This window comes from Acartia tonsa, chromosome 5, assembly GCF_053477335.1.
Source record: "Acartia tonsa isolate MP-2025a chromosome 5, ASM5347733v1, whole genome shotgun sequence".
Classification (NCBI taxonomy): domain Eukaryota; kingdom Metazoa; phylum Arthropoda; class Copepoda; order Calanoida; family Acartiidae; genus Acartia; species Acartia tonsa.
The window spans coordinates 28,253,623-28,270,343 of NC_137264.1; the positions used below are offsets into that span (position 1 = coordinate 28,253,623).

A 16,721-nucleotide genomic window follows, 5' to 3' on the forward strand; every position below is an offset into this window, starting at 1 on the left:
TTAGCTGTTTAGGAGGTAAGAGAGGTCATTAGCACTCTTTAATCGCACGCCCTTGTACTAAATACTATGATGATGAGATATAGGAGTAAATCATACCCCATATAATTATCAACCAGATAAAAATCAGCAAGCATATTACAAAAAATAGATTATTTTTCTATAATACAAAGTAGAACGATGTCTGTCTGTTTGTTTGTCTGTGTGTCTGTTTGTTTGTAGCGAAGGATCTCGCTAACCGCTGAACCGATCGGGTTCTCCTTTACAGGGTAGCTTCTCATTGGTCTTGAAGGTTTATAACTATTTTCTTGGGGGGTGGGACATCCCCAACCCCCCCAAAAATAAAAATACCCCCTCCCCCCCAAAATTTATTTTTATTTTTTTTTAACTAAAATTAAAAATGAGGGGGGGGGCACCCCCCCCGAAAAAAATTTTTTCTCGCCCCCCCCCCCCAATTTTTTTTTATACTTTTTCTTTTAAAATCTAAAATAAGAAATTTAATTTTTAAATTAGACTCTCTCCTCAAGTCCCCCTAGAGGCCTATAGTCATAATAAGATAAGAAAATATATAAATATAACTTAGTTAGAAGACTATGGCGAAGGAACAGAAATAAATTAATTGAGCTCGGCAGCCTTGCGTAAGCTGCCTGTATCCCTCAGGGGTATCAACTTCTTGCAATTTTTAAAAAATCAGCTGAAAGTCTAAACTGACTCAATTTATTGTAATTCGTCTTTAAAAAAATTGTCAAGGCATCGAAACTGGTTTTAATTAGAGGCTTAGTCGCGGCTGACGCGCGGCTGCATAGTTCTGATATTATTTGTAGAATAGTTTTGCATGCTTATAAATATACATTTTTTTTCAATTATGCATATAAGAGGTCATAATTTGTAGCTACCATATTAAATAATTAATATTAATAATATCAATAAATCTTTCAAAATATCAACAATAGTGTAAATATAACTAGACCACTCGCCTCCAACATAAAGGACACATTAGAGCTATACTCAGTGTCAATATTGGAATACATATCAACCAAAAAGTGTGCTACATGTTCCTCAGAAAATTTCCCCTTCTGTGTATAGCATTGGGGACAGTATTGTGGCGAGGGAAAGGTAAATTTTGGGAAGACAGGGTCGTCGGAGGTTGTGTTTGAAACCCGGAGGTTGACCACATTGTGCGCCCTCCACAGGTACAGCACCGCATCCTGAAATAAGTTAATAGATGAATTCAACATCATTTTAGCGTATTGATCCCTTGAAATCTATGATACAAAAAAGAATGATATCTTCCTGATTTAAAATTGGCCAACAGATTCTCACTTACAAAAATAGGAGGATTAGAAAATACCTGCGCTCTAATTGGTTGAATGATGTACGACACTTAAGCTTCTCCAATCAGAGCGCAGATAGTTTTCAATCCACCAATCACAGATGTCAAAATTAATTAACTTAAATTGTATTTCCGCTTTTAGATAAAGAATTATACAAAAAACGAATTTTATAAAAAATCCTTAAAATTTGATGCAGATTTCAAATCTCCCCCTAACATTAAAATTTCTTCCAACTTATATATTCTAGTGTGCAATCAAAAATGCATAAAATATACCAAACAGTAAAAATAAATTAACGTCTTTAAAATAAAAAATAAAAAATTTTGAGGGTTGGATTCATGAAGACCTACCTACATAGGCAATGATCCAAAAATTAATCATTTAATATTAGAAAAAGGTTAAATTTCCAAGAAGTTCTGACCTGATATGTGTTAATATTGTGAAAAGCCTGCCCATCCCGGGTCATATTCACAAAATGTGTGGCACAACTTCTGCATCCAAAGAAATATTTGATATATCCATTCATTGCTTCTAAAACTTCTTTAGGGTCCCCTCTAAAAATTTAATATTTCAAAAATCTATAATTATAAAATTAGTATACATAAATATTTAGGGATCTAAAGGTATAATTCAATGCCCAATATATTAATGCACATCCCCAATGATGATACACAAATTAAGCATTCTGTAGATTTCACTTAGTGGTTGAAACGTTTGGACACTCAATCTAATAAACCAACCAACGAAAAAAATTCTCAAAATTGCTAAGCTAGCGAATAAGAAAACGTCATTATAAATTTTCTGAGTATATTTGTATAATAAACATCCCAATGTCTCCCCTCCCTCCCTTATAAATGATAACCGTCTTTCCAGATGAATGTTAAGAGATAAATATAAACTTAAAGATATCCAACATAAGTAGCCAAGTTCAGAAAATTATTCACAAATTATTTAAATTACAGCCACTACTGCCAGATAAACATGACAGTAAGATTTTCCAAAACTTGTTCGACGACTAGCGGACACACCGGTGTCCTGGATAGAAAACAGGTTTTTTTTGACATACGTCTCACAAGACCTATGTAGTCATGACCGGGAGACAATGACGGTTCAGTACATGACTTTCGTTAAATCACAGCTGATCATTTTTGTGGATTTTTTTGAAAATTACTTTTTTATCCAAAATTTCATAGTTTTTCCCAAAAAAATCTCAATTTTCTCACATTTGCTGCTTAGTTAGCCTAAATTTACGCAAGAAAAGTATAATAAGTAACAGCTGTACTGAAGATTGTGCCTATAACAAGATCTTTCAGAATCAATGGAATAAGATTTGTAGTCTAGAAATTGAGTAAGAGTTAATTATTTTGAATTAATGTTCAACAATAAATTTGCACGTCAGAACTGCTTCTAGCCTCCATAGGCTTTCACCTGGCTTTAACATGATTTGACTCCACAACATAAAGTTATTGCCCTCAAATTTCTTTCACTAAAACATTATCTCCTATCAATCCACATGTTAAACTTCTTGTTTAAAGACCTTAAAGTTACCATCCCTGTCCTTCAACTTTAACAAGTATGCCTCATAATACTTTCCATTAAACAGGGTACCTCTCTCCACCCTGGTATAGCCAGACCTCTATTCTAGCCGGCTGACATGTTTCACCCAGCCTATAAATCTTGATGGAAGTCAGTTAAGAATTCTGACCTTGTTTGTTAATCAACAATTTCACACACTCTTGACTCTTTCTTTATGGCACTTGTTTGCTATTGAACTTGTGGCTTGACTTTTGCCATATAAAGGGATAACCTCAAGATTCAGAATAAACTTTCAAGTATTCTTACTTTTTACTTCCTTTGGTTTCCTATAAACCAACTACCGTGAATGAAAGCCAAGACTGCCATGCATCTAGCTACATGGTCTTTAAGACTCCCTTGCCTTAGTTACTTCAGCTAAGAGCTCATATCCTCTCATTCTCTATTACTCAGAAATTCACCATGGTTTCTGCCTACTCTGCTGATTGAAAGTCAGGTGGGTCTATGATTCCAAATTTAACACCACTTGATAGACAAACTGCCCGTTATTTTTGCTTGGCTAATCCTACATTTTGGTCTTCCTGTTCAACACCTTCCTAGGTCCCTTTACTACTGGTAGCTTTTAGGAAGGGTAGTATTGATCTACTTAGGACAAAGAACTTGTCTGTGTTTATTTTTAAAGTGGCCATTGGAAATCACACTTGAATAAAATCCAGTTATGATCATGTAACCAGCATTCACATTCACTCTAGTAATAATCTACTATTATTTTCTTCAAGCTATGAGCCAAGTGCTTTCCTGTCAGTTAGCTGCTCTTACACTATCTTGAATACACTATCTTCCAAATTATTCATCCAGCTTAGAATCCAATATGTATCTATAATCATTCTGTAGGTTCACCTATGTAAAACCTTCCATGGTTCTCACTATGACATTTAATCAGTAGTAAAGACAAGCAGTGTGTACAAAAGGCAGACTCAATCAAGATCAGCTATAGACTGGTCTTTACATGGATTCCAAGTTCATGTCAAACACTTACAAGTGATAATCCCACTTGTTAAAAATATTAACCTTCTACTAAGCTCTTTTGAACCAAGTACTGGTATTATATTCAATTGTAGCCTGATGTATATGGTAATATAGAACTTTAAACATGGCAACTGTGGTTGTGGATATATATGTTATACTCCAAGCAGATATTGTTTTGATGTTGAGACATCAAATCAGCCAGGAACCAATATTGAGCAGGATAACTTGTTAATATTTCAAGAAAACTTGTTTAAAAATATAATATGTCATGAGGCATGCAACAGGGACATGAAATATTTTTTTAAAAAGTTAATTACAAGAGTTGTTTAGACATCAATTCAAATATTTACTTCAAATAACTCTTATTTTATTTCTAGACTACAAATCTTAGATTATTCAAGATTCTTAAAGATTTTGTTATTAATGATAACACAGTTTTTTAGTTCAGCTGTATATATTATACTTTTCTTGTGTAAATTTAAGTTAACTAAGCTGCAAATGTGAGAAAATTGTGATTTTTGAAGGAAAAACTATGAAAAATTTGCCTATAAAAGTAATTTTCAAAAAAAGCCACAAAAATGATCAGCTGTGATTTAACGAAAGTCATGTACTGAACCGTCATTGTCTCCCGGTCATGACTACGTTGGTCTTGTGAGACGTATGTCAAAAAAAAAACCTGTTCCCTATCCAGGACACCGGTGGACAAAGTTAGTTAATGAGCAGATACTTATTTTCAGGCTTATCTTGAACAATACAAACTTACTCTTTGTGTAAAAACTGTTGAACAGTAAGGGTGTGCCACAACATCCACTGACCACAGCTGTAACCTAAAACAATGATCAAATCCTTCATAAATGCAAGAAAATCAGACAGACGAACATTAATAAAACAAGGATGACAACATCCATTTGTAGAAAAGCATGGAAACAAATCCATGGAATGGAAAAACGGACAAAGTGAGATAAAGAAAAGAGAGAGAATGTGCAAAAAGTCTAGAAAAACAATCACGAAACCTACAAAGCAAATAAAGTTAGATCGCATTTTCAAAATCAAGTTGATAGGATGATTTCATCATGGATATGTGGTAAAAATAAAAAATCAACATAAATAGATTTACGGAAGAACAGGTCAGTTTACCCCTGCTATGAGTATCAGCTGCAGCTGCGAATTATTTAAAATTTTATGATTGTTTAGCTGACGGATCAACTGGCTAATACATTGAAATTTACCTCCGAATTTAGGTTGAGAACCACTACAAGATACCCAGGGCGTGTCTTCATAATGTTTACTAATTATTCATTATTTATTTGCTATTTAGACTTTAACCGGACTAAATTTTTTTTTGTGTGTCATATGACAAAATGTTTTGGTTACCTAAATGAGCAATATAACAATCCGTGTCATTTCAGCTAAAATTGAGGAATCTACTCAAAGCTGATAGTTATCTTTTCTTTGCTTGAAAAATCTATAAAACTTTTACAAATGCCATATCATATCAGTAAAAAAGAAACTGCACATCCTTATAAAGAGAAGATTTTTTGTTTCTCCGTAAAGATGAACCGGGATTGGTTTGGGCTATTTTTTACCCCCTACCTTTTGCATATTGAGCCCGAAAATATTTGAAGCACATAAAATAAAGTAAATAAGCAAATCAATACCTAGTTCTGTGCAGGGGAGAACGAACTAAACCTGCAATAAATCAATGGTGTTCAATTAGTTTCATATTTTTATATTTGGTAAATTGTAACAAATTAAATAACAAAAATTGTTGTGATTCTGCTAATGTCATTCATTGTGAGCGGTCATGGTATGAGTTAGCAAATTAATTCCATTTGAAATTGCCCAAATAGAGGTAAAACTTGTTATTGTAGCTAAAAGGAATTGCTTGAAGGGTCATTTTCTCTTAGAATTATTTATCAGAATCTTGGTTCCTTGTCCCTGCAATTTTACAAAAGATTAGGTGGGTCTAACTCCAGAGGTATGAAACCGTCATGACGCGATAATACCATGGCAGGGGTTAGGTAAAAACAATTTGTCATGTCTAATAACCTATGACGGATTATTCATTTTACCTTAAAAAATGGAAAATTTATAACAATTCCTACCAGCTGAGTTGTATTTCATCCCAAGTCAAAGCCGAAAGTGTAAAAAAAACAATACCTGGATTTATTAAACCCTGCGGGGTCAATTTCTGTATGGCTTGGTGTAGTACAGACTGCACGGGAAAATAGCTTTTAAGAACTTGTATAAAACTAAATAATGCTGCCTCTTTCTCTTTAGTAAAATCATCTAAAAACAGACAATTATTATTATCTTGGCTGGTTGGTTGATCTATCAGTAATTGTCTTGAACTTGTCAATAGCAAAGCAGCTCTGTAAGTATGAGTCTGTCTGTAATGGTGCTATAGACTCGCCATTAATTAATTTATTGTTTTGATGAACTTAATTATTCAATCAAATTTTTTTAAAAATAACATGTTAAAAAAAATAATAAAGTGCATTGTTTAAATCTCAAAATCATCATGTTATACAGGGTGTTTTAATAAAATAAAAGACAGAAAAATACTATTTTTTAATTTACAAAAATCATGAGCAAAAACTACTTTAGATTACTGTTGAAAGGAGCTTTAACTAGTAATTAAACTAAATCTATAAACCTAACTCTTCTCTTGTTATTACCTTTATGTGCTTGTATTTCATTGGTTAAAGCAAGTACTATAGTTTTCTCCAGATCAAAAAGACTAACACTGTATCTTCGCCTTGCAATCTAAATATTAAAATTTTAAAGGTGGATCTTCTCTACAAGCTGATTATCTAATTCAAAAATTTTTTTTCTACTACTATATTTAGTACTAGCGGCTATGCCCCTAGAGGCCTCTAGTGGCACTTTAAATGTTTTTGTTTGTTTAAGTATCTTGGAAAATTCTTTATATTACGATACCTCTTTCTGTTATGTTGAAGTCTCCCAGATATTTAAAAAAATTCAATTTTTTGTCATTTCTCTTAGGAGGGTGGTGTTACCCTCCCCCAAAATAGTTATAAACCTTCCCGGGACCCATGAGAATCTACCCTGTTAAGGAGAACCCGATCGGTTCAGCGGTTAGCGAGATCCTTCGGTACAGACACACAGACAGACACATAGACATCCTGTTACTTTAGTATAAGGATTCTATATTACAGCCTGATTTATTCGTCTGACAGTCAAGTAAATTTTATTATAATTCTCTTTGAGCCAGAGTGTTCCTTTGTCTTTTTCATTAATCAGGATTACTTAGCTTTTCTTTTATGGAGTTCTTTAAATCCTTTATTGTTCTAATCGTTTTTTTCTTCCTCAAAAGTTGTGATTGTGCCATTCTTTACCTGACTTTGGCTTGCTTCAATAATACCCCCGTCTTCAAAATTCTAAAAATATGACAAAATATACGTATAAATATGATAGTATTCCAAAAAGCAGATTCTGTTTTGTATCTGCCTTCTGAAGGTATCTACACACCATAGATGTCGAAAGGTGGTGGTTAAGGGGAGTTCAACACCATCAAACTGTGAAACCCTTTTTTCTATTTAAATTTTTAAAAAATGCTGTAAATTACCCCCCCCTCCCCCTCAACACATTGAAACCTATTTTATTTTACCCCCCTAAATAAGCTTAGACACACCCTGTGATGAATCAACCCAATACCCTTAAGCAGATATGGAAACAATACTATATTTGAATCATGGAAAGAAAACGAAATAGCTGGTGTTGTCGTATTTTCACATTAGCTTTTGATAGGTTAGGTTATTTTAGGTTAGGTAAATGTTAGTGATTAACCCGCAGGGTCTAAAAATAGGAGAAAGCTACTGTTAAAAAAATTCGACTAAACCCACTACTTCATTTTCTTTCCATGATCCATATATTGGTAATAAAAAATATTGAATATCTTACAAAAGCAAAGAAGTCAGGAGTATCGAAATCAAATTTGACTCCAGCATAATGTTCTCGCAGGATATCAATCATCTCTTCCCCTAAATATCAAGAGCTATCAACAGCAATTATTTTATGAATTTAGATAAAGAGAGATTTGACATTATATTCATATTTCTCCTTATGTTGAAAAATCACCGAAAAATATTTTCGCCAAATTATTTCATTGCAATTGATTTAAAAACCTTCTTCTTTCAAAAAAAATATTTACGAGCTTTCATCAACACTTCTTAAAATAATAATTTTTGGTAAGGTTTTGTGATTCAAAAAACCCGCATTTGGACTGCACTACAAATAAAATGTTTGCCCTTGTTTACCTACCATTAGTTCTTGATTTCACCATATTCATTGTACCATTCCAAAAGTAGAGCGCCGGTAGTTCCCTAAAAATAAATCCTATACAAAAAGCGTGGCTTAGCAGCCTCAATTACAGCCATGGGAATATAATAAACCGAATTTCCTTAAAAATGCACAAATAAAAAATTATCAAAACAGAAAGCGTTTTTCCCCCAGCTAAATCAAAAATAACATCACGCGATTTCCGCAAGGTGTAATATATTGTAAAATTTAAAAAATAAAACAATGATGTTAGGTGCTAAAACCACTTACTCTTGTTTGTCTACTTAAGGTATTAAAAAAAAGGAATAGAGGTAACCTAGAGACATTCAGTATTAATCAGCCAATAGGAGAATACTAAAGGTACTTTCAAGACATCTGATTGGTTGAAAAATTTTAAAGTTCTTGGTATATAAGGGCATAGTTTTTAAAATCCCTTTTAAATTTGACGAAAAATGGGGTAGATGGACCTTCTAGATATAATATGTCTATTAAAAGAGGTTTTTCTTTACCTAGCTCCTAAACTTGTTTCATTCGGCATAAACAATAATCTGAAACAACAACAATTTGTACAATATGAAGCAATATAATGTCTCTGTTATTTTTTTTACACATAACTTTTCTATTGCTTTACATAGGTAATTAATAGAAGTTTTGAACATTGTAAGATTTACTTTAAATGCCTAAAAATTAAAACTTGTTTTCATTTTTGAGTAACTTAGGGATATAATGGTTCTTGCTTGCAATCTCAGTGTTTAAATCAGGCGAGTGTTCAATGTTATTAACCCTTAACGGTCGGGGGGGGGGGGGGCGTTGAACGCCCCCCCCTCCGGTTTTTTCTATCTCATTTTCTGTGTGTGAAAGATAAAGAGCCCAAACTGCTTGACTTTTTAAGTTTGGGTATGACACATAACTGAGAGTTGGAATTTTTTGAATATCTCCATCCTGGCGGGCACAGGATGCCAGCAAACCTGGCAGGGTCATCCAGGTAAAGATCAAAACTTAAACTTGACTTAAACAAAGCATTTTATCTTACCAAAATACTAAAATATCCTCTAACTGTACATCCTCATATTAAATACAGGTGTTCAAGTCAATTTTAGGTTCCAGGTATGATCCTGCAGGTCCTGATCCTCCAGGTCTCCAGAAATCTTTAAAAGGCTCCTGTGGCCGCAATTTTTGACTTAGAGACTTCTAATTTTAAACTTAAGCTTTTCTTACATGTCTACATGATGTATTAAAATTTCATAAAGATCCGCCGCCGTTTTCCCGCCGACCGCCGACTGCGGCGGCTGGCAGCTGCCAAGTACAGCTGCGGCCGCTGAAATTTATGTTTTGATATTTCAAACATAAAATTTACATAAAAATAAACATTTACTGCAAAAAAAATTTTCTTCTAGCTTCAAAAATAAAAAAATTACAGCCGTTTGAAATTTTTAAGTAAAAAAGGACCTAAAAACAAAGGTTGTTAAATAAAAGGGTGAAGGAAGCAAAAATTGACCTTGACTTACTTAAGGTCAAAAATTCATCATAACACAGGGGACTTACACAAAAAATTTTAGCCCTCTAGCTCTAATAGGAACTGAGATAATAGGGGGGGGCGTTGAACGCCCCCCCCCCGACTGATTAAGGTGCGGCAAGGGGCCCGACTGTAAAGGGTTAATGGAGAGGATTAGTTTTAATTTTTTTAGCAATTATAAAGTCTAAGATCACGCGGTAGAAGGGATACCAACACATCCCAGACCCTCTTGGATGAAGGATATGTTTGCAAGTGGCGACGGCACAAATTATAAGCCATTGAAATGGACCTATGATCCACGGGCACAGACCAGAAATCAGAAATAGAGAGTCTACTTGTGCATTACATATGAAAAGACAAAGCCTTTTTAAAGAAATTTTTGTAAAAAAAAACCTGTCAATATATTCTGTAGAGTTTCCACATAAGTTGTTAATACTCAAAATAATGTCTTTACCTAAAAATATTTGTATCAAACCTTCCTGTTAAAAATAAAAATATTATTTGGAATTGTTAATATTGTAATATTCACGCTAGAAGTAATCCATATATTATCACTTGGATGCTGCACCAGATTTTCATTTATTGTGATATAGTAATACTCGCAGCTGGCTAAAATAACGATATCCCCATCCTTTCACCTCATACTGGATGAATGAACTTATTAATAAATGAGGTCCATATTACCAATTCAATTTGATGTGACGATAAATTTTCCTCTGTCATTATATCCTAGCAGAATATATTATTACAAAAGACAGAGATATTGAGCCAGTGTTTTTTTTAGGGGTCGGCTTTGAATTTATGGTAAAAAGACACTTTTTAAACAAGAAAAAATAAAAAAAAACACTACTTCAAAATGAAAAAGAGAAATGTTAGGAATTTTTTCTGATACTCATCTTTTTGAGGTGAACCTTTTAAAATAAATTAAGCCACTGTTTTGAAGCTTTGACTTCAAATAGTTGAACAATGATAAGCGCAGTACATAGTTCAAAATTAAGTTTGTAGGTTTCTAAATATGATTGCATGAATGATGTGGCTTTTTATAACACTTACCAACAAAAGAATATCCATCTTCAACTAAGAAGAACTTTTCTTCTCCCTCATTCCAAGTAAAGTCGTCAGAAAATTCTAAAATTAAATAATTATCAGTGAATTCAATTAATATAATAAGTGTAAGTTTAAAATATACTATCAACAGGTGCAAGGAAAAATTTACATAATCAACAAAAGACTGTCGGACATACAAAGTTAATTATAGAGTAGCTTTGCTACTAAAATAACTATTTCATAGTCCTACCTCCAACAGGACCAAGATCTGGAAAACATTTGAACTGATTCTGAATACTCTCCAAGTAATAGATGGTGTCAGCTTTTAGGGAAGCTACCCGTTTGTCCCAGGATTCCCTGTAAAAAAAAAGTATTTTAATAATCCACGACAATTCTCTTAGACGACATTAGCTTCATGTTTGGCAGCTGTTGCTGAACTATCAAATATTTGGCAGTTCAACCGCAGCTTTAAAAAAATCTGCCCTATCACATTTGCAGCTGTCAAGCTTACCAAGAAAGGGAAATTGAAGATAAATTAGTGAGTCTTATTTCCAATACATTGTATTTTTTCAATTGATGTTTAATTGTTTATGCTTGTTTTTGGCTAGGATAGTTTGGCATTATTTGTTATTATTTACATTTTAGCATTTTCCACAAACTGCCTATCGAGCATTAAAACCCCTTAACAATAAAAATGATCCTCCCCTCTTATTTTCAGTTTTCAACAAGGCACTTTAATGGAAATAAGCTAGATAACCTACCTTTGTGTACCTAATTCTGTTAAACTGGAATTTGGCGGGAAAAATCTGACAGTTGGATATCCCTGCACCTCATACGCGTAGCAAATATCCTGAAAACAAAGATTACAACATCCATAAGTTGTCCATCGTCAACTAAATGTCATAATAATAGTTAAGTATAAAAATTACTTCAAGTTTTCTTTGGGGAAAGCCACTAATGAACAGGGGCGCAGGCGCTTATTTGAAAAAAAAATTGAAGTAATTTGATAGAATCTATTGTTTATTTTACATCCTACTGTTTCATGCATTTAAAAAAATTGTATTTTAAACACAAATGAAATAAAAAAATATTCCTAAAATTCAACACATAAATCATATATTACTTATTTAATATTCACTCATCCTATTAAAAAAATAGTAGGGTTTTTTGTTCTATAGCTTAAGATTTCAATGACTATTGAACCGATTGAGTTCTCCATATTGAGGGGGCTTTACGAGATGGTTTTAGGCGGTTTATTTAAGAATAAGGATAGCTTAAGGCTATTTCTTTTTATTCCCTACCCATTCAAATACAGATCTTCTAAATGCTAGCGGCGCACAAAAATATAGTAACGATAAGATATATTGGTTAGGTAAATTTAGTTAACCCTTTACAGTCGGGCCCCTTGCCGCACCTTAATCAGTCGGGGGGGGGGGCGTTCAACGCCCCCCCCCTTATTATCTCAGTTCCTATTAGAGCTAGAGGGCTAATTTTTTTTGTGCAAGTCCCCTGTTTGATAATGAATTTCCGACCTTTTATAAGTCTAAGTCAATTTTCGCTTCCTTCACCCTTTTATTTAACAACCTTTGTTTTTAGGTCCTTTTTTACTTAAAAATTTCAAACGGCTGTAATTTTTTTATTTTAAAAGCTAGAAGAAATTTTTTTTGCAGAAAATGTTTATTTTTGTGTAAATTTTACATTAGAAATATCAAAGTATAAATTTCAGCGGCCGCAGCTGTACTTGGCAGCTGCCAGCCGCCGCAGTCGGCGGTCGGCGGGAAAACGGCAGCGGATCTTCATGAAATTTTAATACGTTATGTAGACATGTAAGAAAAGCTTAAGTTTAAAATTTGAAGTCTCTAAGTAAAAAATTGCGGCCACAGGAGCCTTTCAAAGATTTCTGGAGACCTGGAGGATCAGGACCTGCAGGATCATACCTGGAACCTGAAAGTTACTTGAACACCTGTATTCCATATAAGGATGTACTACTAGAGGATTTTTTAGTATTTTGGTATGATAAAATGCTTTGTTATAGTCAAAAAAATATTTTTGCTCTTTACCTGGATGACCCTGCCAGGTTTGCTGGCATCCTGTGCCCGCCAGGATGGAGATATTCAAAAAATTCCAACTCTCAGTTATGTGTCATACCCATACTTAAAAAGTCAAGCAGTTTGGGCTCTTTCTCTTTCACACACAGAAAATGAGATAGAAAAAACCGGAAGGGGGGGCGTTCAACGCCCCCCCCCCCCGACCGTTAAGGGTTAACATGCTTGCGACTGGAAATTAAAAAAATACCTCATTTATAGGGTCTGCACAGTCGATAGCCCCAACTTTCATCTGAGACCAATGTCGAATCTCATATGCAAACTAAAATACAAACGTTTCCAGCATCGCTACGAAACCGATTAATATCCGCTGGAATATAACCGGTTCTCAGCCATACTGAAAAATTATGCATAGCATCGTAATACAGACAATTTTCCAAGAATATTAAAATAAAAACCATAAAACTAATATCAGTTTTGTTAGACCGGGCCTTCAGCCCCTCGGGTCTAACAAACCTGGGTTTAATTTTCATTTTAATATGCGCGGATGAGTACACAGCTTATTTTATGAAAATAGTTTTTTATTGCATTGTGACAGCTTTCCGCGGATAATTAATTTAAAAATAAGATTAAAACCAGTTTTGCTAGACACAAGGCGTCAAAGGCCCAGGCTTACAAAACTGTTATTAATTTTTATGAATTTCATTTCAATATTCGTGGAAAATTGTCTGTAATACGATACTATAAAAGTTTTTTTAGTATAACTGAGAACCGGTTTCGAAGCCATAGTGGACATAACATTACTCATGTAAATTACATTGTTTCCATTACATTTTAACATAGATTATCGAACAGACAGACTCTATTCTGAAAAATAGAGTAAATTCCAGGGATCTAACGGGATAAGCAAATGGCGGTTAATTTGAAATACATCCACAATGATGATACACAAAATTACCCCTTTTTTAGATTACAATTAGTGATTGAAACACTTGGACACTCAACTAAATGAACCGACTAACCAAAATTGAATAAAAGTCCCCAATGTTGTTAAATTAACAAATAAAATAACATTAATTAAAGACTTTAGGGACTAGTGTAATCAACAACCCTCCCTGGTAAATTCTCATTAAGTAGGAGAACCCTTAAAGGCAGCTTAGAAAAATAGTTTCCCCATAACTGCATATACGGATATTTATTAAAAGTATTATAATGAAATGATCTAAGCCAATTGATTTTATTCAAATAACTGACGAACACTTTTTTCGATTTTGTTAAGTAAAAGGAAAGTTTACTTACTGTTTTATAATATGGAGCAAAAGCATGACAATGACCGCACCAGCTAGCGAAAAATTCCATGACCCAGCCGTGCGGCTGTCCTAAAAAAGCTAACTTTAAAATAGAACAAGAACGAAAACCTTCAAAGTTTTGAAACTTCAAAGTTTGTGAATTTCATACATGTTTTTAAATATTTTTTTCTGTTAAAGAAGGCGTCTTAACTTTTTTGCTTTTTATTTAAGATAGCTAGTCGGTGTTTTTAGTAAGTAGTAGATGTAAAATTGTCCATAGAATTTACATATACAATCGTTTTTTTTTGTAGACCTCTTATTTTTAAAGTAATTTAAGTTTTTTTTTTAAATTAAGTCGGTTTTAAGGTACTAAAACGGAACAAAATAGAGAAAAAAATAGCCATAATGAACAAAAATAGTAAGATCTTTAATTTGACACCTTACATTTTTAATTCTGTTCAGTATGTCTATGTCTCAATTTCTTTCTGCCATGTAAAGGTAACTTATATAGACTATTTTTCTAGCTTTCAACTTCCATTTTCAACTAAAGAGGGCCATTTATTTTAGATATCTTATTGATGATTATTCAGAATAAAAATCAATTACTTTAATTAAAAAATAATAAAGATAATAAATCGTAAAAAAGTGTTTCTTTAAATATTAATTTCATAACATAACAAATGTAAAATAGAAATTAAGATTGGGCTAAATTAATTCACAGCTGAATAATGAAAGTAAAGGTTGCCTTTAATGTATAATATTTTTGGCCACTTTTAATATAATACAGTTTTTTTTTATTTTTATTACTTTTTTCAATTTTGCTTAGAATGGATTTGTAATATTTTTCTAATTCTAAAGGTATATATAAATACATATTTTTTATGCCTATTTCAAAAAAAAAAACTAAAATTACTTCAAAAATAAGAGGTCTACAAAAAAAGACCGATTCCATATCTAAATTCTATGGAAAATTTTACGTCTACTACTTACTAAAAACACCGACTAGCTATCTTAAATAAAAAGCAAAACAGTTAAGACACCTTCTTTAAAAAAATCTAACTCTAAAATGACATTCATATATACCTATTGTTTTAATAAGGGTAATTTTAATTAAAATACCCCCCCCCCCCTACAATTACCTAAAAATTGACACCTAAAACTATATTAACAACATACTCCTTCCCTAAACTTTTAGGTATAACTTCTTAACCCTTACAGATCGGGGGGGGGGGGGGTCATATTGACCCTCCCCTCTATTTTTTCAATGTCATTTTTTTTGTAGGTAAGACAGAGAGTTGTGACTTCATGACTTTTTTAGTTTAGTAATTATACGTCGGCAAGAGTTGATTTTATTAGGATATCTGGTATGTGTCGGTCGTGGTGTTCGGTCAAAGTCGGTTGGGTAGCACCAAAATTAAAAAAAAATTCTAAATAAATCTTAATTTCTACATTATGACTTTGTATATAAAGTAGAAACCTAAAACTATTTTGGTGAATACTGAGATATCAATGACCTTATGAGAAAAGTGGTGTTATGACCGTTTGACCGCACCCTGACCGACTTTATGACCGATTTTTGTCCGGCTTTTACTTCAGACATATATCATGAATATCGTGGCTTCTATTACAGCTAGAGACATATAAATTTTTTTGGTAAATCCTTGAGCAATAATAAACAGATAAAAATATTAATTGGCGCCGTCAACCGCCGTTTTACCGCCGTAACCGCCGAAAATGGCGGTTTCCGTTATTTGCCGTTTTTTGGCGATGATCAGAAAAAGTATTTTTTTTGTTATGAAAAATAAAAGTTCGTCCTAAAATTTGGTCATCCTAGCTGCAAAATTGGCCGCTCTACAGCTGTTTTAAAATTTAGCGGCTGGCCGCTAAAAAGCGGCTAAGGAGCGGCCTGACCGCTATGACTAGAAAAAGTAATTTTCTCTAAAAATACACATGAACCACCAGAAAAAAAATTTACGTCTTTATCTGTAACAGAAGCTGAGATAGAGGGGGGGGGGTCAATATGACCCCCCCCCCCCCCCCCCCCCCGATCTATTAAGGTGGGAATAGGGGCCCGATCTGTAAGGGTTAAAAATACCAATATTTATAGGATAAATTTACTTAACATATCTATGAGAGATAAATAGTTTTGATAAATGTCATTGCTTCATATTTGTGTGTGTTTCCTTTTAGATTTTGTTTTCCAGTATCGCTTCCGATTAATATCCAGTAGATTAGAACAGGTTTTCCGCCATACTGAATAATTATGTAAAGCATTGTATTATATCCAGTTTTCTACGAAAAAAATGTACAATGCTGAATATAATTGTACATTTTTATTCATCGGAAAGCTGTTTTAATACGTTGCGATAAAAAAACTATTCTGGCAACGGCAAAACGTTGGGTACGCGCCTAGCTTGAGTGAAAGGGAGTTTATTTATTACATCCTGCTTGTTCGTCTACGTGGAAAGAGGTCAAAACCATGTACATAGACAATACATCTAGGGATCAAACTCAATTTATATCAACTAATTTTAACATTTAATGTGTATGTAGGTTACAGACTATAAAATACAAAAAAACCCATTCTATATGGGAAGTACATATTTGTTATTGAGGGACAAACGGCCTA

General features: G+C 33.3%; 1 protein-coding gene across 2 annotated transcripts in view; it reads right to left on the reverse strand.

Annotated features, from left to right (window-relative positions):
- The window catches only part of LOC145319192 (sulfhydryl oxidase 1-like), a 33,481-nt gene that overhangs the window by 1,335 nt on the left and 15,425 nt on the right, over window positions 1-16,721 (reverse strand). Inside the window, exons 3-19 of one of the 2 annotated variants that reach the window (XM_080161142.1) lie at window positions 14,103-14,182; window positions 13,054-13,125; window positions 11,520-11,608; window positions 11,009-11,115; window positions 10,765-10,839; window positions 10,105-10,165; window positions 8,705-8,743; window positions 8,178-8,239; window positions 7,818-7,897; window positions 7,253-7,294; window positions 6,572-6,659; window positions 6,054-6,182; window positions 5,552-5,582; window positions 5,123-5,181; window positions 4,657-4,720; window positions 1,753-1,885; window positions 894-1,205 (exon numbers count right to left, since the gene is read on the reverse strand). In XM_080161142.1, coding sequence (XP_080017268.1) covers window positions 933-1,205; window positions 1,753-1,885; window positions 4,657-4,720; window positions 5,123-5,181; window positions 5,552-5,582; window positions 6,054-6,182; window positions 6,572-6,659; window positions 7,253-7,294; window positions 7,818-7,897; window positions 8,178-8,239; window positions 8,705-8,743; window positions 10,105-10,165; window positions 10,765-10,839; window positions 11,009-11,115; window positions 11,520-11,608; window positions 13,054-13,125; window positions 14,103-14,182 — 1,484 coding nt within the window. In that variant the 3' untranslated portion in view covers window positions 894-932. Of the gene's footprint in view, window positions 1-452; window positions 1,206-1,752; window positions 1,886-4,656; window positions 4,721-5,122; window positions 5,182-5,551; window positions 5,583-6,053; window positions 6,183-6,571; window positions 6,660-7,252; window positions 7,295-7,817; window positions 7,898-8,177; window positions 8,240-8,704; window positions 8,744-10,104; window positions 10,166-10,764; window positions 10,840-11,008; window positions 11,116-11,519; window positions 11,609-13,053; window positions 13,126-14,102; window positions 14,183-16,721 lie in introns of those variants that run through there. The other variant, XM_080161141.1, reaches the window with a different exon arrangement.